The sequence below is a fragment of the Henckelia pumila genome, chromosome 3, assembly GCF_033568475.1.
Source record: "Henckelia pumila isolate YLH828 chromosome 3, ASM3356847v2, whole genome shotgun sequence".
Taxonomy (NCBI): domain Eukaryota; kingdom Viridiplantae; phylum Streptophyta; class Magnoliopsida; order Lamiales; family Gesneriaceae; genus Henckelia; species Henckelia pumila.
The window spans coordinates 47,574,160-47,599,494 of NC_133122.1; the positions used below are offsets into that span (position 1 = coordinate 47,574,160).

The 25,335-nt window shown below is 39.1% G+C and overlaps 5 protein-coding genes across 7 annotated transcripts; 2 read left to right on the forward strand and 3 right to left on the reverse strand.

Moving 5' to 3' along the window:
* Positions 1 to 2,851: 2,851 nt before the first annotated feature.
* On the reverse strand, positions 2,852 to 6,919 carry LOC140888655 (uncharacterized). The gene has a single exon (XM_073296353.1). It carries the CDS (start codon positions 6,917 to 6,919, stop codon positions 2,852 to 2,854), a length of 4,068 nt encoding a protein of 1,355 aa, XP_073152454.1.
* A 2,467-nt stretch (positions 6,920 to 9,386) lies between these two features.
* Positions 9,387 to 11,247, forward strand: LOC140887628 (uncharacterized). Its single transcript, XM_073295013.1, has one exon. It carries the CDS (start codon positions 9,746 to 9,748, stop codon positions 10,634 to 10,636), a length of 891 nt encoding a protein of 296 aa, XP_073151114.1. The 5' UTR covers positions 9,387 to 9,745; the 3' UTR covers positions 10,637 to 11,247.
* Positions 11,248 to 11,255: 8 nt separating this feature from the next.
* LOC140888656 (uncharacterized) lies at positions 11,256 to 16,107 on the reverse strand. Its single transcript, XM_073296354.1, has 10 exons — positions 15,759 to 16,107; positions 15,463 to 15,669; positions 15,205 to 15,362; positions 14,837 to 15,107; positions 14,482 to 14,745; positions 13,628 to 13,870; positions 12,251 to 12,460; positions 11,998 to 12,155; positions 11,654 to 11,924; positions 11,256 to 11,524 (listed from the first exon to the last, which is right to left on the reverse strand). Exons 1-10 carry the CDS (start codon positions 16,012 to 16,014, stop codon positions 11,256 to 11,258), a joined length of 2,307 nt encoding a protein of 768 aa, XP_073152455.1. The 5' UTR covers positions 16,015 to 16,107.
* Positions 16,108 to 17,063: 956 nt separating this feature from the next.
* Positions 17,064 to 21,559, forward strand: LOC140887263 (putative glucose-6-phosphate 1-epimerase). Of its 2 annotated transcripts, none has more exons than XM_073294396.1 (8): positions 17,064 to 18,304; positions 18,470 to 18,544; positions 19,680 to 19,736; positions 19,820 to 19,983; positions 20,052 to 20,186; positions 20,413 to 20,515; positions 20,923 to 21,022; positions 21,198 to 21,559. In XM_073294396.1, exons 1-8 carry the CDS (start codon positions 18,194 to 18,196, stop codon positions 21,404 to 21,406), a joined length of 954 nt encoding a protein of 317 aa, XP_073150497.1. In that variant the 5' UTR covers positions 17,064 to 18,193; the 3' UTR covers positions 21,407 to 21,559. The 2 variants fall into 2 exon arrangements, with proteins under 2 accessions (XP_073150497.1, XP_073150498.1); XM_073294397.1 differs by having other exon boundaries at positions 20,118 to 20,186.
* A 480-nt stretch (positions 21,560 to 22,039) lies between these two features.
* On the reverse strand, positions 22,040 to 25,069 carry LOC140891156 (exosome complex component RRP41 homolog). 2 transcript variants are annotated; one of them, XM_073299491.1, is made up of 11 exons: positions 24,935 to 25,069; positions 24,796 to 24,842; positions 24,554 to 24,614; positions 24,035 to 24,073; positions 23,883 to 23,950; positions 23,304 to 23,382; positions 23,170 to 23,206; positions 22,986 to 23,102; positions 22,767 to 22,852; positions 22,364 to 22,453; positions 22,040 to 22,283 (listed from the first exon to the last, which is right to left on the reverse strand). In XM_073299491.1, exons 1-11 carry the CDS (start codon positions 24,986 to 24,988, stop codon positions 22,236 to 22,238), a joined length of 726 nt encoding a protein of 241 aa, XP_073155592.1. In that variant the 5' UTR covers positions 24,989 to 25,069; the 3' UTR covers positions 22,040 to 22,235. The 2 variants fall into 2 exon arrangements, with proteins under 2 accessions (XP_073155592.1, XP_073155593.1); XM_073299492.1 differs by lacking the exon at positions 22,364 to 22,453.
* Between the last annotated feature and the right edge of the window lie 266 nt (positions 25,070 to 25,335).

A 25,335-nucleotide genomic window follows, 5' to 3' on the forward strand; every position in this document is an offset into this window, starting at 1 on the left:
TGAGATGAGCTGATCTCTAGGTAGCCGAGCCGAATTCCCTAAGGTGGCCGAGTTCCTGAAAGGGAGGCAAGATAAATACTTAAAAATTAACTAACTCCCGAAGATGAGCTGAGCTGAGCTCCTGAAGGGCGGCAAAATAGATGCTTAAAAATTAACTAACTCCCGAAGGTGAGCTGAGCTGAGCTCCTGAAGGGAGGCAAAATAGATGCTTAAAAATTAACTAACTCCCGAAGGTGAGCTCCTGAAGGGAGGCAAAATAGATGCTTAAAAATTAACTAACTCCCGAAGGTGAGCTGAGCTGAGCTCCTGAAGGGAGGCAAAATAGATGCTTAAAAATTAACTAACTCCCGAAGTTTAGCTGAGCTGAGCTCCCCGGAGAGAGCACAGTACGGATTTACAAATAAACTAACATTCGGAGGCGCTGAACAGAGCTGAGCCCCTTAAGGGGAGCAAAGTACTTGTCTTAAAATAAACTAACACCCGGAGGCGTTGAACAGAGCTGAGCTCCCTAAGAGGAGCAAAGTACTTGTCTTAAAAATAAACTAACACCCGGAGGCGTTGAACAGAGCTGATCTCCTTAAGAGGAGCAACGCACTTGTCTTAAAATAAACTAACACCCGGAGGCGTTGAACAGAGCTGAGCTCCCTAAGAGGAGCAAAGTACTTGTCTTAAAATAAACTAACACCCGGAATCCGAGCTGAGCTGTAGGAGCCGAGCTGAGCTGCCGGAACCGAGCTGAGCCTCTGGAACCAAACTTCCGACCTGACCTAAAATGTATTCTCAGATTGCCTAAATGGACTCCCGAGCTCCCGAGCTCCCCAGCCAATATTCCTGGACCGCCAACTCATCTACATGAGACCACTATGAAGTGACCCGTAACTGAACTGCGCCCGAAAATCAGGGTCGAGGTGACTAGACTAAGGCAAAGGGCTGAACTAAAGTCAGGGGCCTAAGAGGCGTGACTAAGGTGATGAGCTGAACCCAAGCCAGGGGCTCAAGGAGCGTGACTAAGGTGATGAGCCGAACCCAAGTCAGGGGCCTAAGAGGCGTGACTAAGGTGATGAGCTGAACCCAAGTCAGGGGCTCAAGGAGCATGACTAAGGTGATGAGCCGAACCCAAGTCAGGGGCCTAAGAGGCGTGACTAAGGTGATGAGCTGAACCCAAGTCAGGGGCTCAAGGAGCGTGACTAAGGTGATGAGCCGAACCCAAGTCAGGGGCCTAAGAGGCGTGACTAAGGTGATGAGCTGAACCCAAGTAACCAAAGTCAGGGGCTCAAGGAGCGTGACTAAGGTGATGAGCTGAACCAAAGTCAGGGGCTTAAGAAGCGTGACTAAGGTGATGAGCTGAACCAAAATCAGGGGCTCAAGAAGCGTGACTAAGGTGATGAGCTGAACCAAAGTCAGGGGCTTAAGAAGCGTGACTAAGGTGATGAGCTGAACCAAAGTCAGGGGCTTAAGAAGCGTGACTAAGGTGATGAGCTGAACCAAAGTCAGGGGCTTAAGAAGCGTGACTAAGGTGATGAGCTGAACCAAAGTCAGGGGCTTAAGAAGCGTGACTAAGGTGATGAGCTGAACCAAAGTCAGGGGCTTAAGAAGCGTGACTAAGGTGATGAGCTGAACCCAAGTCAGGGGCTCAAGGAGCGTGACTAAGGTGATGAGCTGAACCAAAGTCAGGGGCTTAAGAAGCGTGACTAAGGTGATGAGCTGAGGCACATTTACATCAATATTTCTAAAAAAATAACTGCTTATAGATAAACGTAGAAAGTAGCTTGCACAAATTATAACTTAAAGGAAAATTGAACTTGCAACATTTAAGAATAATATTTGCGTAAATTGTAAGCGCTCCAAGGTCTCTTCAACAACTTTCCTTTTGAATCCTCCAAGTAGTAAGCATCCGAACTGAGCCTCATCACCACCTTGTATGGTCCTTCCCATTTAGGGTCGAGCTTCCCTACAGCCACCTCCTGAACTTTTCTCAGCACCAAATCTCCTACCTGGAAATCCTTTCTGCGCACCCGACGATTATAGGACCGAGCTATCCTGTTCTTGTATGCCTCCATCCTGATAGCAGCAGCTTCTCTCTTTTCACCCAAAAATTCTAAGTCTTTCCTCCTTCTCTTTCCATTTTCTTCATCATAGAAAATGATCCGGGCCGACTCTTCTCCAATTTCTACTGGCAGGACGGCCTCATTTCCATACACCATACTAAATGGAGTCTCTCCAGTTCCAATTCTTGGTGTGATATGATATGACCATAACACACTAGGGAGCTCTTCCACCCAATTTCCCTGGGCTTGGCCTAAACGCGTCTTCAAGCTTTGCACCAAAGACCTATTAGTCACCTCCACCTGACCATTACTCTGAGGATAATGGACAGATGTGAAGTGTTGCTGAATTTTCATTTCTTTACACCAAGCTTGCACTCGAGCCCCTTGAAATTGCCTCCCATTGTCAGATATGAGCTTACGTGGTACTCCAAATCTGCACACAATATTCTTCCACAGAAATTTCAAGACTTTCCCTTCAGTAATTCGAGCTAAAGCCTCTGCCTCAACCCATTTAGAGAAGTAATCAATGGCAACCAACAAGAATTTCTTTTGAGCTGGGGCTGGAGGGAAAGGACCCACAATATCAATTCCCCATTGATCGAAAGGACATGCTGCTACTATCCCTTTCATTAACGCTGCTGGTTGGTGCTGAAGTTTACTATTTCTTTGACAACTATCACAAGAAGTCACCAAAGTTATGGCATCTTTCAGAATAGTGGGCCAAAAATATCTTGCCAAGAGCACCTTGCGGGCTAGAGAATAAGACCCTAAATGATTACCACAACACCCCTCGTGTATCTCCTTTAGGACATATGAGCTTCCTTGGGGCCTAAACACTTGAGAAGAGGTCCGGCAAATGACCTCTTATAAAGAACTCTCTCCATCATCACCAAGCGGAGACTCCTCTGTTTCAACTGATATGCCTTCTTCGGATCCTTTGGTAATTCACCCTTCTCTATGTAATCCAAGAGCTCCTTTCTCCAGTCACTCTCTTCCTGAGCTAATGGTGCGAGCTCAGTAGAGGGTGTCAATTCCACTTGCACAACAACTTCCCTGGTTTTCCAGCTATGAAGTGAGCTAGCCACCTTGGCGAGATAATCTGCTTTTTCATTGCCCTCCCTCGGGATTTTTTCAAACAATACCTCATCAAAGAAACCCTTAGCTTCCTCTATCGTCCTCATATATTCCTTCAGCTTTTCATTTTTAACTTCATACGTTCCATTCACCTGCTGGGCTACTAACTGTGAATCAGAGTAGAGGTGCACCCGAGCTGCCCCAGCTTGCTTAGCTGCTCGGAGGCCAATCAACACAGCCTCATACTCTGCTTCGTTATTAGAAGCTCGAAAATCCAACCTAACTGCCAATCTGATCTCATCTCCACGAGGGAAGATCAAAAACACCCCCACCCCACATCCTTCACTATTAGAAGAGCCGTCAACGTATACTTTCCACAAATCCTCTGCTTCCATATGTCTCGTTTCGGCAAGGAAATCAGCTAACGCCTGGGCCTTAACGGCCGTCCTTGGTGCATACTGGATATCATACTCACTGAGCTCCGTAGTCCACTTTACCAACCTTCCCGAAATATCAACTCGAGTTAATATCCTCCCAATATGGCTGTTGGTTAACACCACAATAGGATGTGATAGAAAGTAAGGTCTGAGCTTCCTTGCTGTCATAACCAAGGCTAATGCTAACTTTTCCACCTCTGAATACCGAAGTTCTGCACCCTTAAGGGCATGTGAGAAGAAATAGATAGGGTGTTGAGCTGTTCTCTCCTGCCTAATAAGTACTGAGCTAACGGCCCCTTCCAAAGCTGATAAGTAGATGTACAATGGTTCACCAGGAATTGCCTTAGCCAACACAGGGAGCTCAGCTAAGTAACTTTTTAAGTCATCAAATGCCTTCCCACATTCATCATCCCATTCAAACTTCTTGGCTTTGCGAAGCACCTTGAAGAAAGGTAAGCTTCTATGGGCTGATCTTGATATAAATCGAGACAAAGCTGCAATCCTTCCTGCCAACCTTTGAACTTCTTGCAAGTTACGGGGAGCAGACATGGATCGAATAGCCTGCACCTTCTCGGGATTGGCCTCTATGCCCCTCTCAGTAACCATATACCCCAAAAACTTACCTCCCCTGACTCCGAATACACACTTCTCCGGATTAAGCTTCACCTGATAAGCCCTCAGAGTCGAGAAAGTCTCCTCTAGGTCGGCCAGCAACCCCACATCATCCTGAGACTTTACCAGAATATCATCTACATAAACTTCCACATTTCTGCCAATTTGGGAGGCAAACACTCTGTCCATGAGTCTTTGATAAGTGGCCCCTGCATTCTTCAAACCAAAAGGCATCACTCTGTAACAAAAAGTTCCATGAGAGGTGGTGAAACTTACTTTGTCCTGATCTTCCTCCACCAGAGGAATTTGATGATACCCCTGATATGCATCCATGAAGCATAAGTACTGATGACCTGCCGTTGAATCAACCAATTGATCAATTCGAGGCAGGGGATAGCAATCCTTTGGGCATGCCTTATTTAGGTCCCTGAAATCAACACACATCCTCCACTTGCCTGAACTCTTAGGGACAAGGACCACATTGGATAACCAGGTAGGGAATTGAACTTCCCTAATGTGTCCTGCCTTAAGAAGTTCCTCTACCTCTTTTTTAATGACCTTATCCTTGTCTGGACCAAAGTGTCTCTTCTTCTGTTTTATCGGTCTTACTCCCGCAAGAATATTTAATCGATGAACCATAATTTCTGCACTGACCCCTGTGAGCTCCGATACAGACCAAGCAAAAACATCTTTGTTCTTCCTTAAGCAACCAACCAAATTTTGCTTCACGGATGGGCTCAGATCAGCAGCTAATTTGACACTCTGAGCTCCCGGGATTAATTCCACCTTCTCATGACCTTCTTCGGACATCAGAAGCACCTTCTGTCCATGCGCCTTCAATGTTCGACCTATTGAAACCATTCTTACCTCTCTCTTATTCTTCTTTGAATCAATCCTTACCTCATTCACATAGCATAATCGAGCTGCTTTCTGATCACCCCGAACAACCCCCACTTTTCTTCCACTTGGGAACTTCAACTTCTGATGATAGGTAGATGCCACGGCTCGGAAATCACTCAGGGCAGGGCGCCCCAATATTCCATTGAAAGAGGATGGGGCCTCCACCACGGTGAAGCAAGCCATTTTGGTTACTCTCTGCTCTCCACTCCCAAGGGACAAGGGGAGCACTATCTGTCCCAATGGTTGCAGAGCATGACCCGTGAACCCATACAACTCTGTGGTGATTGGATCCAATTCAAATCCTTCCAATTTCATTTGGTCCAGAGTTTCTTTAAAGATAATGTTTACTGAGCTCCCAGTATCCACAAAGATACGAGCCACGTCATAATTGGCTATGGTCAAGGTGACCAGTAGGGGATCATTATGAGGTAGCACCACATCCTTTAAATCTTCCCTTCCGAAACTGATGTTCGGGTCAGTGGGACAGCTGAGCTGAGAACTTACCTCAAAATTTTCCAACCTACGCCCGTGAGCTTTGCGAGCCCTTCCCGAATCTCCATCCGTACTACCCCCGGAGATCATATGGATAACACCCCGATCGGGATGATTTGCAATCTGCTGCACCCTATCTCCTCGACCGTTTGGAGGAGCTCTTCCCCGATGATCACCTTGATTCTCTCTATCTTCATTCCTTTGATTCCTCCATTGGGGAGCTCGGCCTTGGCGAGGAGGATTTGCTCTTCGAGTCAGCTCAGCTCTGATTCGAGGGTCATCATACATGATCCTTTGAACCTCCTCACCTAGCCTCTGACAATCATTGGTGATATGCCCATACTCCTTATGAAAATCGCAAAACTTGTCAGATGGCGGTAACCGCGGGCCTTTCTCAGCATTGCGGGGCCTCACAAGTGCTCGCCTATCCTCACATACTTGCATTGCCTTCTCCAGGCTCACCGATAGGGGTACATAGGGGTAGGGTCCTTTGGCCCTGTTCATCTCTTCTGCCACCCTCTTCCTTCCTCCTTCTGTCTTCCCCTCGGCCTTTGCTCCCACCTTGGCACTGGGCTTACTCCCAGACGTTCCTTCCTGTCTCCTCTGCCTCTGTGCATCCTCCAAATTCACGTACTTCTCAGCTCTACTAAGGAGCTCATCATAAGTCAAAGGAGGCTTCTTGACTAAGGATCTGAAAAACTCCCCTCCTCTCAACCCTTGAGTGAAAGAGTTGACCAAGGTGTCAGCAGTGGCAGCAGGTACTTCCAGAGCTGCTGTATTGAAGCGCTGAACATACTCCCGCAACGATTCCACCTCAGATTGCTTCATATTGAACAAACTGAGAGAAGTCTTCAAATATTTCTTGCTACTCGCATACTGGTGTAGAAAAGCTGAGCTGAAGTCATTGAAACTCTGAATACTACCAGGCTGTAAAAGGTTGAACCATTGCTGGGCTGACCTTACCAAAGTAGTGAGGAAGACCCGACATTTAATTGCATCTGAATATCTATGCAACAAGGCTGCATTTTCAAATCTCCCCAAGTGTTCCTCCGGATCTGAGCTCCCGTCATATTCCCCTAAAGTAGGCTGCTTAAAATTTGCAGGGAGTTCCTCATCTAGAATAGCCCGAGCAAAAGGACTTTCCCTTTGTATAGGCCCAGGCCGACCTCCTACTTGCCGACCTAGTCTCCTAATCTCTTCCCACACCGCATCCATTGGGTTTGGCTGACCCACGGGAGGAGGTGGTGGATTGTGACCCATGGCCGCTTGCACCGTTTGAGTGATGAACTGGCTGAGCTGATCTACAGTCATATCCGCCACATTTCCTCTTCCCCTTCCTCTTCCTCTTCCTGCCATATCTACGTCTTAGCCCGATTTTTCCACAGACGGCGCCAATTGATATACCTCAATAAAGTAATCTCCTTGGATGAGCTGAAGAAACTCCTCCAAATAAGAGATGAACTGCTGCTGACCTGAAACCACTAACAAGAATGTTAAGGGGGGCCGGAAGGTGTTCCGGCGTATCCCCTCCGACGCTCAAGTCAGATGCTAGGATAGCGAAAATATAGAGAGTGGTGTGTGCCCACGAGTGAAGAATTAGGATGCAAATAATGAAAATGAACCTGGTATTTATAGGAGAGAGCTCCGGATTTAGTGCCTACCTTCCTTATCAAGAATCCGCGAATCCCGGGATCACAATCCCGAATATTTAGGCTGAGATCTCGCCCGAATCTTGTCTGACAAAGGAAATAACAAACATTTAATCTGAGTTGAACTGTTATCATGAGGACGCTATACTACCTGGGGTCATATGGAAAAGGGATGAGTGATCTATTGCTGAACCCCTGAACTCAACCCGAGCACTGATCCTAACATCTTAGCTAGCTCATCAAGGTTGTCCAACCCCTCTACCGAGCTAACTCCCTACTGACATCGGGGCTGAGATGAATTCCAGAGCTCCCAACCTAAGATGGAGATGATGTTGGAGGAGTTTGAAGGAGGTCCTGAGCTCCCGAGCTGAGCTCCCGAGCTGAGCTCCCGAGCCGAACTGGATAATGGTGTGGAGGAGCTTGACTGAGCTCCCGAGCTGGGTGATGGTGGTGGAGGGGCTTGACGGATCTCCCGAGCCGACCTCCTGGACCATCCTGTCTATCTAAGGATTGATCTCTACCTTAGGGTCGTCTTTGAGCTGAGGTGATTTCCTCATCGGGGTATCAATATATATATATAATGTTCGATATAATCATTGAACTTATAATTTTTTGTTAGTTATTGGGACTCGAATCTAAAATCTTATCTCAAATTTAACACATGGATGAACCCAACATGAGATGGATCTTGCCTCTTGGAGCCTCATCCTTCTTTGTGTACACGAGTTTTTGGATTATTGAGAAATCAACTAATTGGGCTTTAATTGACAATACCTGTAGACATGTAGAGAAGAGTTCTTATGGGCCCAATTCACTTGTCCAATGACAAGGATGTCAGCCCATATCCAGAGCCCGTTTATCCTTCCCAGTTACATGTAATTTACAATAATAAGATTTTGATTTTTTTTTTGTTTAACTTTTGAGTTCATTATTTAAATTTAATATAATATTTTACAGTAATAGTATACGACATATATACAATAAAGTAAAATCTGTCTTTTATCAAGAATCGTAATTATAATACCTCATTTCTTGCAATCTAATTACTACAAAAATTGTTTTAAACTTTTTGAAAAATTACAAAATGGCAGCTGCCATATTTTAAAATTATGAAATAGTCACCTTAAAAAAAAACACAATAATTATGAAATAGTCATTAAAATATATGACTACAACCATAATCATCATGCAAATTTTCAAATCTCAGTGGTTTATAGTTCTATTTTGTTAAGTTAAAATTTGAAACACAATCACCAATTCAAGAAATAATTATAATAAAATTTTCTCGTAACTATAAATCATAAAATTTTAATGTAAGGGTAAATTGGAGTGAAATATACCATGGATTCATACACATTAAATCAAAAGACAATATTGTAACAATAGAAGCCAACCAGCCATTATAAGTTTTTTTTTTTTTTTTTTAAAAAAAACAACCAACCAACCAAAACCAAAATTTTAGGCCTAATTTTAAACATGGCGTGCCATTTGTTGAAATACCCCAATTATAAACTTGCTCGGTCTTTGTATTATACAAAGAAAGGATCTGAGCAGGAAGCAGTCAACTTTTCATTTCCAAAGTTTCGATTTTTTTAATTAGATTTAATTGTGTATGTGGAATAATGCATTTAGTTACCTAAAAACAATTAAAGCCTATAATATACTATGTACCATTGCATTGACAAATACTCCTCTCATCTACATAGTTTGCATAAAGCTGACCATAGATGAAATTATATAAAATACAATATGATAAAATCAATTGATCTTACGATTAAAAATCATAATTTAGAAATAATCTTTAAAAAATAAAAATAAAAATAAAAATAAATTACTTGTTTAGAAATAATCGCATGAAAACGACACAACAAACTTGTGAATAATCGGGTATAATATTTATAAAAATAAAATAAAAAAGTACTAGTAGTTTTTTTTTTCAAATTATTACAAAGAAAAAGAAAGCAAATTGGGTACTAGAAAAGAACCCAACAACAACCTGAAATTAATAAACCGAACCGGACATTATTAAAAAACTAAATTCCAACTAATCCAACCGATTAAACAATTAAGCATAGCCAACACCAAAGAACAACTCAAAAGGCCTCTTCTTTTTCAAGGTGCCAGGCTAAGGGTGGCACTGGCGGCCATATACATAATACAATACTATATGCTATATGCAATTCAACCAACTCCCATAACCAAATAGATATATATACATAATATATCGATTCCATTGTTGCATTTGTAGCCATATTAAGTCTCTCTCCTTGGGCTCTATTCCCTCCAAATTCTTGGGCAAATGCCAAGGAGAGATTGCCACACGTATGATCACCTCATGATGTTTATTTGATTTGTGATCCTTCATGCAATCTTGATTCCTTTTGATTCTTTGTATTGTTGGCCGAAAATCTTGAAAAAGATTGTGTTTTGCAGAGGAAATCGTTTTTTGTATTGGATTTTTCACAGGTCTATGTATATGTTATGGTGTGAACGTGAAAAGTGAAGGCATGATGAGAGAATCTTGGAAATTTTGATGGGTTCTGAACGACATTGGATCCTTATTTGGGTGGTTTTTCATGGGATTTTACTGTCAAATATTCAAGGATCGGAGATTTACAGCAAGGATGCATTGAATTCTTTCCTTCATGATTATGCAGTCAAGAATGCCCCAAAGCATCATACAGGTATATTGTATAATGTCTCTTTACCCGCAAATTATTCGGGCATGGATGTTTCCATTACTCGAATTCGAGCTCGGAATCTATGGGTGAATGGTGCTAATTTCAGTTTCTTCAAAATCCCACCAAGAGTATTGCCATGGCCTTTCGTAAGGAGGGTTGATTTAGTATTCCAAAATATTGGGAATTGGTCGGACAGTTACTATAATGTGCCTAACTACACGTTTATTGCTCCGGTGATTGGGGTTTTAGCCTATGATCCGAACGAAAGTTCAAGAAGCTATGGAGAAATCGGGCTAAGCATCATGGGAGAAAACCCCCTCATTGTTCGGTTACCAAATGTCACATTTCAAGAAAACAGAAATGTGACAGCCAAATGTATTAGATTTGACAGGAACGGCACGTTGGAATTCAGCAATCTGATCGCGAAAAATACATGCATTTCAAGAAGGCAGGGCCATTTTTCTATTGTCATTCCATCTCAAAAAACAATAACAAAGAAGAAAAGAGATAAGGGACTAAAGTGGTGGATCATAGGATTAACAGGTGGAATTGTGGTACTAGTCTTGCTTCTTGTGCTCGGATTTTTGGCCTACAAGTATTTTAAAAAACAGAGGATAAGAAAAATGGAGAGACAATCTGAAAGAAGTGAAGTATTGGATACAATATGGATTGGAAGAAGTAGAATGCCTTCTGCTTCAAGAATCAGAACACAACCAGTTCTTGAAAAAAGTTATATTCCTTGAGTTAATATCATATATTGGTTTTTTTATTAATATTTTTCGTGTTCTCTCCATGTTAACATACTTTATTAAGTTGATTTTAGATAATATCTTCTTCTCATCCATTATTTATTGATTCGGGAAAATGTTTGAAGTGCTGGACTGATAATTCGTGTGGCTGTATTGCTGTACCGGAGACAAATGATTTGAAGTCGGCCAGTTGGCTATTTTGCTTTTGGATCCACCTTAGTATATAATGTTTTTGAGTGGAAGACAACATAAAATGCAGCCCTTCAAATTCATTATTATAATATTGTTGACTAATAACCCTTCGTCAGTGATTATTTGTTTGTATCATAAATAACAAGTAATCAAAATTGAACAAATAATACTCTAATTTGTTGGTTAGGACATTGCTTTCTTGAAAAATTATTGTGAATAATTCTACTGTGGCAGATGAGTCACTTCACAGAAGTAAACAGCCACAGGATTTCTTGTGCATTTAAAAAAACATGTTTTCCTTTTTTGGTGAAAATTATTTCGTGTAATTCTGAGATGTTCCGACTGTGACAGCGTCCACTGCCTAAGACACTGTTTCTGTGACATGTTTATTACAATTTTTAGAGGGGATGGTGAAACGTGATCATCCAATCGGCTGGATATCGCAGAATTTCTGGAGCGAAAATGGAGGATCAAAATGAGAGTCGTCAAGGATGGCAGCAGCCACAATCTTGTTTGCTGCTTCTGTGGCATGGATTCCATCCCAGCTTACATAATTGTTTGGGTCACTGCACGCTGTGGCAGTGATGTTCTTCCCATCGATCAATTTTGTGTTTCCACAAAAAAGTTGATGGTTGAAATTGTAGTCACCACCCCCATATCCACAGCATGCTTTGGTTCCATATTTCATATCTAGATGAAAATCAGATAATTAGGTTGATATATTACACCATTTCATGCCTAAATAAGAATATTTTTCAAACTTGAAGCAGGTAAAGTCATGATAAAGGGGTCATGAAATCTTGAGTTAAGATTGAATACCATGAGAAGTAGGATGCTGGAATAGTTCTAGCATGACAGAATGAATGTCTGTATAAACAACATTGGCATCTGCTAAACTTTCTCTTGTTTGTCTTAATGCTTCTTTAAGCATATTGTTGTATTCGACCACAGCGTTATTGTAAGATATCATGCATCCAAATGAGTCAACATCAGAAGCATTGTGAGGCAGCTCGACCAAGAAGGCAGGATAGCAGCCTATAGGAGCGAGATTCAGCACCAAAAACGTTCGCCCCCCTAACTCATAGATCTCCTACAAAATTTAATATAGGACTTATACTCACAGCAAGAAATTATGAAATGGCTTCTTTTTGGTAATATTTTACCTTGATGGTGCTGGAAATTTGGGAAACCACTTGAGGAAGATACTGTTTTACGCCGCTTATTCCAATATATGGCAAATTTCCTGTAAAATCATTTTGGCCAATGTAGAATGTGTAGAGTGACTTACCAAAAATATCTGGCGCAGGTAGATTGATTTGCTCTACATAAAACAACAATAAACTTTTTTACCGATTTTTTCCTGGTACATAAAACTGGATGTATATTTTTCGAATGTCAAGTAAATTTTAAATATACCAGAAGATTGCGGCTCATCAATCTTGACTTTAAACTGCTTCATCTGATTGAGCTGGATGGCTAGAGAGAAAGGGCTAACACCGGTAACAAATAACGAAGTTTTCGGCAAAAGAACCGTGGATGCCAAGGTTGCAAAGTTAGCACCATGTCTGTAATCAGAGCCAATTGACTGCAGATATGGGCTCAGAAATGGCAGACCTAAAGCTTGAGCTGCATTTCAAGAAAATAAATTTTGAATCATACAATGTACTAAAAGATCATAATACACAAAGGTTCCTGTTTCGTGATTCTAAGGTTTGGAAAATCAACAAGTTTATACGTCTCTTCTTTTTTGGGATTTGCGTAGTTTGTCCCTCTTATGAATGAACTAGAATGTACATAATTTCGTTGAAATCATGTTAAGACATAAAATGGAAAATAAATGGTAACCTGCGCACAGTAGTAACAAAAAGTTGCATTTGTGGGGTTATTCAGTGCTTCATCAATAGTATTTTGTCTCATTCATTCTTTAGGCCTCTCAATAATTACCTAGGAATCAAACATGTGAACTTAGGGCACAAAGATTTTAAGTGATTATTTTTCATTTACTATTTCATCTTCAAGTACGTGATATTTTAAAAATGTAAAACTTGCCTTTGGACAATCTATAGGAGCCATAAAATTCATTTTCAAAGATTTTTGAAAAAGCCCTTGTAAGGGCTGTCTCAAAAATCAAAATGCAAAACTTATGAGGCATTAAATTGTATTGGATGATTGCAGGGAATGGGTTTAGGACTTGCTTTATGATCAAAGCCACAAAAATCCATAATAGCCAGCTATATGTTTTTTGTCTTTTTAACTGTGATTTTCTGTTAGTTTCGAAAAAACCATGAAATGGACCCAAATCAGGAACCAGACGTAGAGTAAAATAAGCACATTATGGACCATATTTACTCATTAACAGCAGTCTGTTTAATGAATCCAATAATCTCTTCTTATTAGGCAGGAATTACATTAGTGTTGCTTAACTTAATAAGTGTAAAATTTTCTGTTTACAAATGTCACTCATCTTGATAAATTAATCTTCAATTCAACCAATTGTCTTCGCATACCCTTGGTCTGACTGCCAAAAGATATCGAAAAGAATCCATCTACTTAGCCTTTCTGTATGTGTGCATTCGAAAATTTTTAGTTTTAAAAGGCAGAATCTTGAAACAAATCAGACCACTTGTAGCAATTGAGATCCAGAAAAAAATAAGTTCTGAATGAAAAATGTAAAATCTTGGAGGCAGATTATCTACAAGGACCATGGTATAATCAGACTTTGAAATGTACATTTTATGGTATAGATGCATAGACAGCAGACACACACACAATATTGAAGAAATCAAAATTTACCTAGAAAATCAATAATGACTCTGCCATCGGTTGCTCGGCCGACTGGTTTTTTAAAGTAAGTCATGCCATTGGGAGGCTTTTGTGCAGGAAAAGCAGCCCAGAATCCACCTGTATCTGAGTTTGAGTCTCCAAAGTTAAATATGGCCTCAAAATCACATTTAGCATCAGTGTTTTGTATTAAAGATCCCATGAACACTGTAAAAATAACCAAGATTTGGAACAATAATGCATTATCTTTCATTGTTTAGACGCTTTTCTTTATTTTCTTGAATTTGTGATAAGAGATGCCATAGACTTATATAGCAACAGAGTGATGGATTATAACAGACTTGTGGTGACGGATGCTGCCAGTTTTTTCACACAGGTCAAGGGGATAAGTTGATGTCAGAAAATTATTGAGTTTATTACGGGCTTGTGACGAATCCGGACAATTTAATCACTCTATGACGCCATATTTCGGAAAGTTGATGCAAGATTTGAGAAGATTTATGAAAATGGGACGGGTTAATATTGTTTCTCTACAATTTGCAGAACTATGAATGATCAAAAGAAAGAGCATGCACTGATCTTTCTAATGCAGATTACATATATCAAAGTGGATTTAAGTGCAAGACATCCTCTGATTGTTATTTGTCGGATTGTGAAAGAAATGTCCAAAAAACAACAAACTTTGGTCTTATGCATGAAAAAGTTAATTGGTGACGTACGGTTCAGTTAGAAGTAACAATCAAAGTCAATCTTGAAATTTTATTTATTCAATGAAAGGTGACTGCAGTAACAGTACAAATCAGCTTGTTTTCACTCTCAGCACAAATTTCTGGCACCGCTGAGAAGCAAAAGTTTTGCGCCTTAACCAACAGGCTGAATATCACAGTAATGATTAAGGGGGAAAGGAGGATCAAAATAAGAGCCACTGAGTAAAGCATATGCCAACTGCTTGTTAGCAGCTTCTGTGATATGGATTCCATCCCAGCTCACGTAATTCTCAGGATCGCCGCACGCTGTGGCTGTAACACTCTTGCCATCAATCACCTTGGAATTTCCACAGAAAACTTGCTGGTTGAAATTGTAAGAACCGCCTCCCCATCCACAGCAAGCAGTAGTTCCATGCTGTAATCCTGCACAGAAAACTTCAAGAAATTAGAACATGGGATTATTTTTTGTATTTCAGCATGTGAAGCATTAAAATCTAGGCTTTTAAGTGCTAGCCGTGAGTTGTTGGATGCTGGAATAGCTCGAGGAGAACGGAGTGACTGTCCACATATATCACATTTGCATCGTGGAGATCTTGTCTTGTTTGTTGAAGTCCATCTTTTAGCAGTGAGTTATATTCGTTTACTGCGCTGTTGTAAGACATCATGCATCCATACGAGTCAATGTCAGAACTGTCGTGGTTGAGTTGCACCAAGAATCCAGGGTAACAGCCTATTGGAGCAAGATTAAGCACCATAAACGTGCGGCCTCCTAGTGCGTAGAGCTCCTGTGTGTTAAAAATGAGAAATTCCTATCAGATTTGAAGTATATTTTGGGGCGGAAAGAGCTCATTCTGATGATATGACAATGCTTTTTTTTAACACCTTAATGGCGCTGGTAATTTGTGAAACCACTTGAGGCATATACTGCTTCACTCCACCGGCACCTGCTGAGCCTGCATAACCGGTGAAATCGTTCTGGCCAATGTAAATTGTGTAAAGGGATTTTCCAAAGATGTCCGGTGCAGGAAGATTTGTTTGCCCTGTCAAGAAAAATTTAAATCTTTAATGTAAAAATAAATGAATAAATAAATAACAGGCCCTTATTTTTAAACTTCTCTACCAGCCAAGGAAATTTGTTACCTGAAGACTGCTCATCCACTTTAGCCTTAAACTGCTTCATCTGATTCAGCTGGATGGCTAAATAAAAAGGGCTAACTCCACTGACAAATAAAGAAGTTTCTGGCTGCAGAACGGTGGAAGCTGATGTAGCAAAGTTGACACCATGCCTGAAATCTGAACCAATCGACTGAAGATATGGGCTAAGAAATGGCAATCCCAAAGCTTGAGCTGCATTATGATTCGAAAAAATCAATCATTTGGCAATCAGCAAAGTTATATATCAAACTCAAATTTGCTGAGAGAGGTTGAAACCTTACCTAGAAAATCAATGTAAAGCCTCCCATCTGCTGGTCTACCGGTTGGTTTCTTGAAGTAAGTCATGCCATTTGGTGACGGCTGCGAAGGAAAGGCAGCGTAAAATCCACCAGTATCAGAATTCGAGTCCCCGAAATTGAAGATGGCTTCAAAGGCACACTTTGCGCTAGTATTTGGAACCAACATAACCATTAAAAGCATCCAAGTAACCAAGATTTTTTTCACAAGAGAGAGCCTTTTTGGTGAAAGGTAACTCATTTTGGTAACACTTCAGTATTAACAAACAATTGCAGAGTGGTGATCAAGAAAGCTTGGTGGTAGCATGTTATATAGGGGTAAAAGCAGAGCACAATGCAGCTGCATGCTAGACACTTGTGGACTAGTTCCATAGCTGATCATCATCAGTTCTTGACATGAAATCCTTGCATGAAGAAGTTCAGTAAATCAGCCAACACGTCGATGCGTGACACACACTATTTCGAATTTGATTCAAAAACTGCATTTTAATATAGGTTCTAACAAACAATTTTTTTTCTCTTTGACACGATACTAAAGAATCCAAATTGCAGTTGGTGTTTTCACCAAATGGAATTAATGAAACTTTTAATCTGGTAGGAGGTAGCCAAAGATTACTTTGTGCAGTTGTAACCTGCAGGAGGATATTCATGAATTGCGTGTCACGAAAGTCAACAAAAGACAATCTCAAGATCACACTTCTCCAAAAAATTTCAATATTTGTATGGAATTTTCGTCCAGATCTTGGCCATTTCTCTAATTAATTCCTATGTTGGATCAAGAAAATAACTTTTGAATGCATACTGGTTGGACTAGTTTTGGAGTAAAATAGTAAAAACAGTCGCAATATTGGTCGATAAAAATGGTTTGTAGTGCGATTTCCCAGCAATATTCAATCAACTAAGTTCTAAATTTAGTTCGGGCACGATTGGAAAAATTAGATGAAAAAGAATAGTAAAATCTGTACAACAGTTTTATTTTTGTGTCAACTGATTCAAGAAAATGCTTCGTGTTGTGCCAAGTTTGAGGATCATGTTCGCAAAATGTTTCAAAATTTGTGCGCTGTTATTTGCTGATTTTTGGAGCGCACCTTGGCTAATTCTTTATGGTGGCTCAAAATTGACCCCAGAATACATACACCTAAGTTTAAGTTTTGTATATATTTCATGATAAATATTGTATTGCCATATTCAAAATTTTTACTTCAAAAAATAATATCATTTTATCAGAAAAAAATATATATTATGTCGATTTTTTAGTTCAAGAAAATAATATTCTTGATTCCCTTTTGCTCCCATGCTAGTGGGACTGTCAGCATGGAGCAGATTTGTAAATCTGTAACCTTAAAACAGTGTGCATTTTTAGCACATTTCTTCTCGACCGTTTGCTCAACTGTGTGTACTTTACACGTACCACCATACTCATTCTTCTTCTTCTCCAAAACTAAGCAAATGATAAAGCTACTTTTGTTTCTAAACATGAATGTTTTGTTGTTTGGATTTTTTTTAGGCTATCCCATGTTCCTAATCTCCTGTTTCTTAGCAGTTTGCTCTGGTTATTGTTTCTTTTAACCCTTAACATCGGGTAATAAATGCTTGATTAACTCCAGGACTGTATCGCACTTCAGTTTTATGCTGTGTATTGCGTAAAAGTTCACATTTTTATGATTCTTTTTTGGCATTTATTGATTATTTACGGTTTTCTCGAAATGGGTTCTCCGGAATCGAAATGCTTTGTGAAAAAGTTCCGAACTTTGTGGCATTGTTACTTCAGCGTTTGTTGTATTCACTTGGGGTTTAGATGAACCCATAATGACTGCGGAGAATTTTATGGACTCTGCTGAAAGTTTTCTTGCTAATTTCTTTTTCCTTTTTGTCATTCAGATTTAATTTAGATTGGGGTTTTATTCTTTCTGTAGTTTTCCACAGCTTCCTCAAGTTCTTGCACAACTATTCAGAGTAGTGTATTTTGTTTGTTAATGTAAGCATGAAGCCTTGTGGGCTTGCCATAGAATTTGGGTAGAAGGAGGTGTATGATGGGTTTTCCTTTGGATTTTAGTTCGATGTTAAGGTTTCTGGGATTTGTTCTAATGCTCTGTATTATTAGAATCCTTAGGTAGCTTTATTGATGGCATATATCTCATCTTTTTGCGTATTCAAAAGCGTTTGAGTTAGGATTTTTCCAATTTATGGTAGTATGAGGGCAGCAATGGAATTCTTGAAATGCTAGTTTTAAGTTTGCCTCACTAGCCAGGCACAAGAAAAGCATTGGCGTTAGTTCGCATAATTAGCTGTCAAAGTGACACTTGTCCCTCGTTCTCGGGCGGAAGCACTACTAGTACCGAGGAATTTATTTCTGCTTTTGCGTCGTCCTGGAGACTGGAGAAACGCAGACATTTTTTGTTCATTCGTTTCTTCAAAGGATGGGGCACTCTGCAGCACATTGGGACAACAGAGCACCATTTCATTTGACAAAGGACGTCAATGGAATCGAGCAGGTTGTGCTTTGGAACCCTCGAGGGGCATCGGCACGCGTAAGATTTCATTGTAGATCCAGTTTCTATATAATGTTTTTGATTATGGAAATCGATGATTTTATATATTCTTTGTTTGTGTTAATTAATGATGAAGAAATTTTTTTTAGATGTCATGTGTTGTTTGATTGGAGTTCTAGTAATTGTGTATTTTTAATCATCCAGATAAGTTTACAGGGAGGACGAGTTTTCTCATGGAGGAATCATAGAGGTGAAGAACTTCTATTCAACAGTAGCAAGGTGGGGTTTCTGTCCTTAATAATCACCACACATTTGAGAACATTCATTCATTCATTATTGAGGTTTTACGGGGATAATCTCGCGTTAGTGGCTAGATATTAGCACCAAAGTAAATCTTGGCTTATGGGGTAAAATTTCCTGAATGATGTTCATTTTGTGGATTATGAATTGAATGTTCAATGAAAACAAGGTAAGCTAGTTTTACCTCTTTGGTAAACTATTCTATACAATTGAGATGGCCAAAATAAAAGATTTCTGATGCGTTTAGTCATTCTCAGTGGGGTGATCTTGCTATAGATTTTTGCCTTTACGAAATGAAAAAACAGAAACCTCACTTATTCGCCAGTAGATGTGTATTCCTTATTTTTCGCACTCAATGTGACAAGACTTATCAATAGAAATATTTAAGGATTGTGTGCATTGCTTGTTATGGTGAGTGGCTCCTTCTCTGTAGCTATTTGAAACCAATTGTTAGGAAGCAACAATTGCCTCTACTCTTGTGTATTGCTGCCATTGCGGCACGGCGTGGCATTTTTGGCTGTTATATGGTTTGAAATATTTTGGTTGTATGCTCTTACCAATGGTTATAACTCTTTGTACAATGACAACATAGAGTTCTGCTATTAATTACATAGACAAATCACTATTTGATTCTCATGTATGATGTATTACAATCTTGTGCAATAAATGTTAGGATATTGTTTAGAAGCGAAAATCGCCAATATTATTCTCTGAGGCTGTTTATATGGATCGAAATATGGCAATTAGGTTAGTGTATAGTTATAGTGAGTTAAGTTTCACATTGACTGCAAACTACAACTTTCAGTATAATGGTAGATTCTCAGTCAACGAATTATGGATACACGCTTCATAGTATTGCTGCATTTTTGTGATTCCTGCTGTTAAATATGGTAATTCTCACTTTCAGCCATTGAAAGGGCTGTGCTTAATAACTCTAACAGAGGAACATTCTTGTGTTTTTTATTTTTGTGCAAATGATAGTTTCTCCATCTGCTTAAAGGTTTGGCAGGAAAACAAATAGAATTTGTACTCTGTAGCCTTTCTTGCCCTTTTTGAAACATAATTTGTTATGACATTACCATCTATTTCTTTTCCTTTTATATTGGCTCTGTAGACCAACTTTAAGGTTCCAAAAACGGTGCGAGGAGGAATCTCTGCTTGTTTTCCCCAGGTGCACCATTGGTTAATTTACGTGTCTATATAATCCAATATTTACGTGCACTCTATTAATGCATCTATCTTGCCATGCTGAAGTTTGGGAACTGTGATGCACTCGAGAAACATGGATTTGCTCGGAAAAGAATGTGGAAAATTGATGAGAACCCTCCGCCTATGCGCGTAAATGATTCTCGTGGTAAATCCTATGTTGACTTGTTGCTTGAACCAGCTGAAGAAGATTTGAAGTATTGGCCTCATAGGTAACAATTTTGGTTTTGCTTTAATTATAAATAACTCTGGCATTTTGAATTGTTCAATGTTTTATCAGCTTCGAATTTCGTCTTCAAGTTTCTCTGGCGTTGGATGGGAACCTGACGCTGATATCTCGAATCAGGAACTTAAATGGGAAACCTTTCAACTTCTCGTTTGCCTATCATACATATTTATCTGTTTCTGACATAAGGTATACAGTTTTCATGGTTTTTATCATTTGGAAAATATTCAAGTAATTCTTTCGCATCTTTTACTACTGATGATTAGTCTTCCATTATCTTCATTCAGATTTCAAAAATCTTAAATGTGAAACAATCAGAAATCACTATTTTATGTAAAGAATCAAGATCATTTCTTGATTTTAGTCTGCAAGATTTTATGCTTAGCATGCTTATATCTTGAATTGTCGTTCACAGTGAAGTGAGGATTGAAGGTTTAGAAACACTGGATTACCTAGATAATCTTTGCCAGAGAGAACGCTTTACAGAGCAAGGAGACGCCATAACCTTTGAATCTGAGGTAATCTTGTTGCACATAGAATCCAAGGTAATGGGTCTAGTTCTCATTAATCATAAGTTGGTATAATGCTGAGAGGAGGATAGTTGCACAACAGCGATTGCCCACCAATTCTTGGATGGCTGTCACATGGCTCGCTAATCGAGAAGTTGCGCTTGGACTGTTGTACAGTTCAAAATAATGGAGTTTGATTTAAGACAAACAATAGACATTACAGTACTATTGTCCTAATTTCCATCAAGGAAGAAATTAGACTTAGTGTGGTCGATTTCATGTATCTGTTTATGTTCTTACATCTGGATGAAGATCTGATTTGCTATATCATTTTAATTTCATTTTCTTAAACTTATGAATAGCATCTAATGGCCATGTTCTGCGATTTATCATGTTGAATCTTCGCTTGCTATTAGGTGGATCGTGTCTATCTTAGCTCTGCACCCTGTGTTGCTGTTCTTGATCATGAGAAGAAGCGCACATATGTTCTGAGAAAGGAAGGGCTACCAGATGTTGGTACGAAGCCCAAAGGATCATAACATGGCCAAAATAGCATGTTTGAGAATATCACGTTTTCATTCAAAACCATAGCATCTGCCAAAAAATGAATCCATTTACTCCCATTTTCAGTTTTCTCTAGAATGACCCACGTCTAAACTCGTGTCACTTGTTTTATTTATCCTTGGTGCAGCTTTGTGGAATCCATGGGACAAAAAATCAAAAGCAATGGCGGATTTTGGCGATTCAGATTACAGACAGATGCTCTGTGTTGATGGAGCAGCGATAGAGACGGGTGTTACCCTGAAGCCGGGAGAGGAATGGACAGGTCAAGTAGAACTTGCAGCTATACCTTCTAGCTTTTGCACAGATAATATCCACCCTCGTCTGAGAATCTTCTGATGTTCTTGTAGCTAAATAAAACATACCCATGTTATGTTGCAGACAAATTTCTGGTACAGTCTTTAGGCGCGTGATCAAACCGCGGAACCGAATAATTTTATTTTGTTGCATGCTACCAAATTCTATTCTATTGCATGCTACCATTTTAATGTATTCTCAAGCAGATTGCAAGAGGATGGTTCTTTAGAAAGGGCTGGTTTTGGTTGAATCTTTTGGTTATTTGCCTATTTGGTACTTTGCTGAGGCTTTTTAGGGGCCAAAGAAGATTTTCTGAACATATATTATCATATTCATTATTTTCTTCTATTAAAAAATTCTGTTATTATTATTATTATTTTTACTGGGCGAATTTTGGATGGGATTGGGGGTCGCAAAAAACTATCTAGTGAAGATTTTATTATTTTAATCATTTATTATAAACATTAATATCTTTTATGTATTATAAAAATAGAACTTTATTTATTAATATTGTTTCGACCATTTCAAAATCGTATTTATCTGTTTTTATTTTATTCATTTATATTTATAATCAAAATATTCCTTATTCCAAAACAAATATGTATACATTTACTTAAGTCAATAAATATTAAAAAATAAGCATTCAACCAATTTAATGAAACATAAATTGTAAAATGGATCACTAATAATTTTATAAAATCGGGTAAAAGTTGAGCCAAAGCTCAATAATTAGGCCAAAACTGACCATATTTGAAGCATCGCTAAACTAAAAGAGACCGAACAAACTCAGAATTCACCCCACTTTTACAAAACTATGCGTTCGAAATCCGCATTGCCTTTGTTTGATACGCTCCCCTTTGCTGGCCGTTGGCTATACACCCCGGCGTAGCTCTAATCCCTTGGTGTGTTCCAACAATACCTGCCAAAAGTAATCAATAGAAAATTGCAAGATTTGTGGCATGAGTGGCGATGAAGTGGAAAAAATCTTAACGGCCTTACTTCCCGAATGTAATTTGCCACTGCTTTACAGCCTTCAATTGCCAGTTGCATGACATTATCAAAAGTATCGATTGGTAATTTGGAATCCATCTACATATAAAAACTTTAAAGCTCTGAGGATTTTGACATTTTGAACCAGAAACAATCCTAAGAACAGGGTATCAAAGATTATACAGTCAAATCCAGACTGTTAAAAACCACATATAAGGTAAATAGGAACTTAGTGCTTGTCATGTTACCAAAAGTTATAGCTAATAATATGTTAAAAATATTTCCAAACATGCAGCAGCTCAAGCATAAGTTTCTATCATGTCGCTAGTTAGGGCACTTGTTGAGTCATATAATCCAGAAACGCATGACAAAGTAATTTCAAAACTGAAGTTCTGTGTACTGGAAAAATGACCTGTAGAAGGGTCACTTTATCTAATTTTGGCAGAATGCCGACAGTAACATCAGGTCCACCGGCGCTATCCTCCACATAATTTAAATCTGTATGATTTAAAAACACTTAAATATCATCATGCACCCCATATAATAACATCGCTCATATGATCAAAGTTATCAAACACAACGTACTACGTGAGACTGAAAACTTAAGATGAAAAGGGGCTAATCGACTTGCCAAGAAGAGGAGTGCCATTCAGGAATCCAGAACTACAGGAGGTAACAAGATCACACATTGGGATGCCGGCATCAGCAAGTGCCAAGGTTGCAGCATTTATGCACGCTGATCTTGTTCCTGGAAACTAAATTCGTCAGGCTCATGCAGGTAATTGCTAATGACATTGAAAAACATCTCATCTTACCTCCATCTGCTTGGAGAACTTGAACAAAAATATCTATCTGAAAAAACGAGGTAGAATTATTTCTATTTCTAATAGAAGGGAAAAAGAGACTAAAGAGCCCTCAAAGTAAGAGTCACATTAGGTAGGAAAAGAACCTGAGAACGAGGCATTAGGTGAGTTAATATGCATGCTTCCATTGTCTGACGAATAACCAAAGATATCTCTGTTGATCGCCTGTGTGTCACATTAAATATTATTCCAAACTAACATAGATAACTGACCCTTCATTGCCACTGAGTCACTAGTGAGATCAGATTTAAAGTCCTACAAGCTATGAAGTATGAACCATTCACATAGACACATCCATCAGAAAAACCCTCAAGACATGCAATGGGTGGTGGATTTAAAGTTCCACTCCTCTTAATTGAGATATCTAACAAAAAACAGGGACAATACTAGGAAGAAAATACAAAATTTTGTTTGTAGTTGAGAACAATTTAAAATTGACATCAGTTAGACACAAAATTATGTCTTCACAAACAATTCAAAGCAGTTTCAAGAGAAATACATTCACGAATCTTACGACGAAGGATTGCATAAATACGCCGATGGTTATAGATGAATATAACAATCAACAATCTGCTCCCCCACATATTCAACCATGGAAAAACATGATAATCCAAAGTTCATGACAACTATATCATCCCAAGAAACTAGTTAGAAGAGCTGCTTACCTGTCACCCTTTGGTTTTCTCATCCGATCTCCAGTACTGAAATTGGCCATGCTATACTCACATCGTACCTGGCAATAGCATGACATAAACCAAGATCAACGGACAAGAAATAGACTTTGTAAATACAAATGGCGTATGAAAAGGTAAATTACCAATGCCTTATGATTGATCTGTTGGCTCCTATTTTGAACCTGTAAAATATTTGGCAGACAATTTCATGTTTACATGAAATGAAAAAACTTGATGCTGTAAAACCCCACACTTGCAACTACATCATAAGAAGAAAGTAGCTGCATTAAACAAAATAGTAGCTTTTTCTCCTCGTTTTCCTGTTGCACAATGGACGATGAGAGTATGTTGAAATGTTTACATTTACTTTGGAAATTAAGAAAGACTGTGCAAGAAATTACAGTAAAGGCTTGTACTTTTTTGAGTTTAACAAACAAATACACTTAATCTCTGTGCATCATCTACGAAAGAAATTTATCATCCACAATGCATATCCCTAAAAACTAACAATCCAACATACGAAGTGATTAAGACTCAAGGATTAATAATAATCATAATGACAATGATGATACCTATGAAAAAAAAATTTCAAGAGCTTGTCAGTGCAAAACAGTTGTCAATCGAATCAATAAGAATACAAATACAAAGATAAAAGAATGCACCTCTCTAGGACCATAAACCGCAGCTAGGACTCTGGTGTTGCCCATCTCAAAAGAAGCGGAACTGCAAAGCAAAAGATTCTTAATATTAAACTAAACCCACTTGAACTCAGCTCCAATCGAGCAAAATCAATCATCCATTCTACGACAAATATACTTATGCTTTAGTTAGAGTCGAAAACACACACACACACACACTTGACTGCGTTTACGTGTGCAAGGTAACTAAAGGTCTGAAATATTACCCATCAGCTTTGGAAACTACGCCAATTTCTGCACGAAGCTGCCTCATCTAATGTTGTGAAGAAGATAGATTCAGTCATCAACCAACGAACAAATTTTTTTGTGAATAATAAAAAAAAATCTTGAAAAAAGGTGTGAAACCTCCATGGGGCGGCGACCATCTAACCGGAGGCCTTCAGGGTTTACGTACTCCATGGTGAGTGCGAGAGAACGGCCGAGCGCTTGCCTGGGACTTGGAGCGACGATGAATTTGCTGGGTCTGAACTAAACTGAAGCTATGACCCGACATAAATGGGCCTAGATTAGATATGTCGTTAGTTCAGGGCCCAAATCACATTAAATAATACTTGGGATGTAAACGAGTCGAGCTTTTGAATGTTCAAGCTCGGTTCATTTATAAACGAGCCGAGTCCGAGCTTATTTAACGAATATATTCATGGCTCACGAGCTTATTCGAGCTTTTATCGACCCTAAACGAGTTTAATATATTTAAACTATAAATTTAAATATTTATTAAATTAATTAAAAACTAAATTATATAT

Bases quoted from the DNA above. Each gene is read 5' to 3' on its own strand.
- LOC140887628 (XM_073295013.1), top strand. From the start codon at position 9,746: ATGGGTTCTGAACGACATTGGATCCTTATTTGGGTGGTTTTTCATGGG.
- LOC140891156 (XM_073299491.1), bottom strand. From the start codon at position 24,988: ATGGAGTACGTAAACCCTGAAGGCCTCCGGTTAGATGGTCGCCGCCCC. The intron at 24,843-24,934 runs GTTTCACACCTT...TCACAACATTAG, and splicing joins ATGGTCGCCGCCCCATGGAG to ATGAGGCAGCTTCGTGCAGA. The intron at 24,615-24,795 runs GTAATATTTCAG...TTTGCTTTGCAG, and splicing joins GTAGTTTCCAAAGCTGATGG to TTCCGCTTCTTTTGAGATGG.
- LOC140888656 (XM_073296354.1), bottom strand. From the start codon at position 16,014: ATGAGTTACCTTTCACCAAAAAGGCTCTCTCTTGTGAAAAAAATCTTG. The intron at 15,670-15,758 runs GTAAGGTTTCAA...ATCATAATGCAG, and splicing joins GCTTTACATTGATTTTCTAG to CTCAAGCTTTGGGATTGCCA. The intron at 15,108-15,204 runs GTGTTAAAAAAA...TTTAACACACAG, and splicing joins AAATTACCAGCGCCATTAAG to GAGCTCTACGCACTAGGAGG.
- LOC140887263 (XM_073294396.1), top strand. From the start codon at position 18,194: ATGGGGCACTCTGCAGCACATTGGGACAACAGAGCACCATTTCATTTG. The intron at 19,737-19,819 runs GTGCACCATTGG...GCCATGCTGAAG, and splicing joins TCTCTGCTTGTTTTCCCCAG to TTTGGGAACTGTGATGCACT. The intron at 20,516-20,922 runs GTAATCTTGTTG...GCTTGCTATTAG, and splicing joins CCATAACCTTTGAATCTGAG to GTGGATCGTGTCTATCTTAG.
- LOC140888655 (XM_073296353.1), bottom strand. From the start codon at position 6,919: ATGGCAGGAAGAGGAAGAGGAAGGGGAAGAGGAAATGTGGCGGATATG.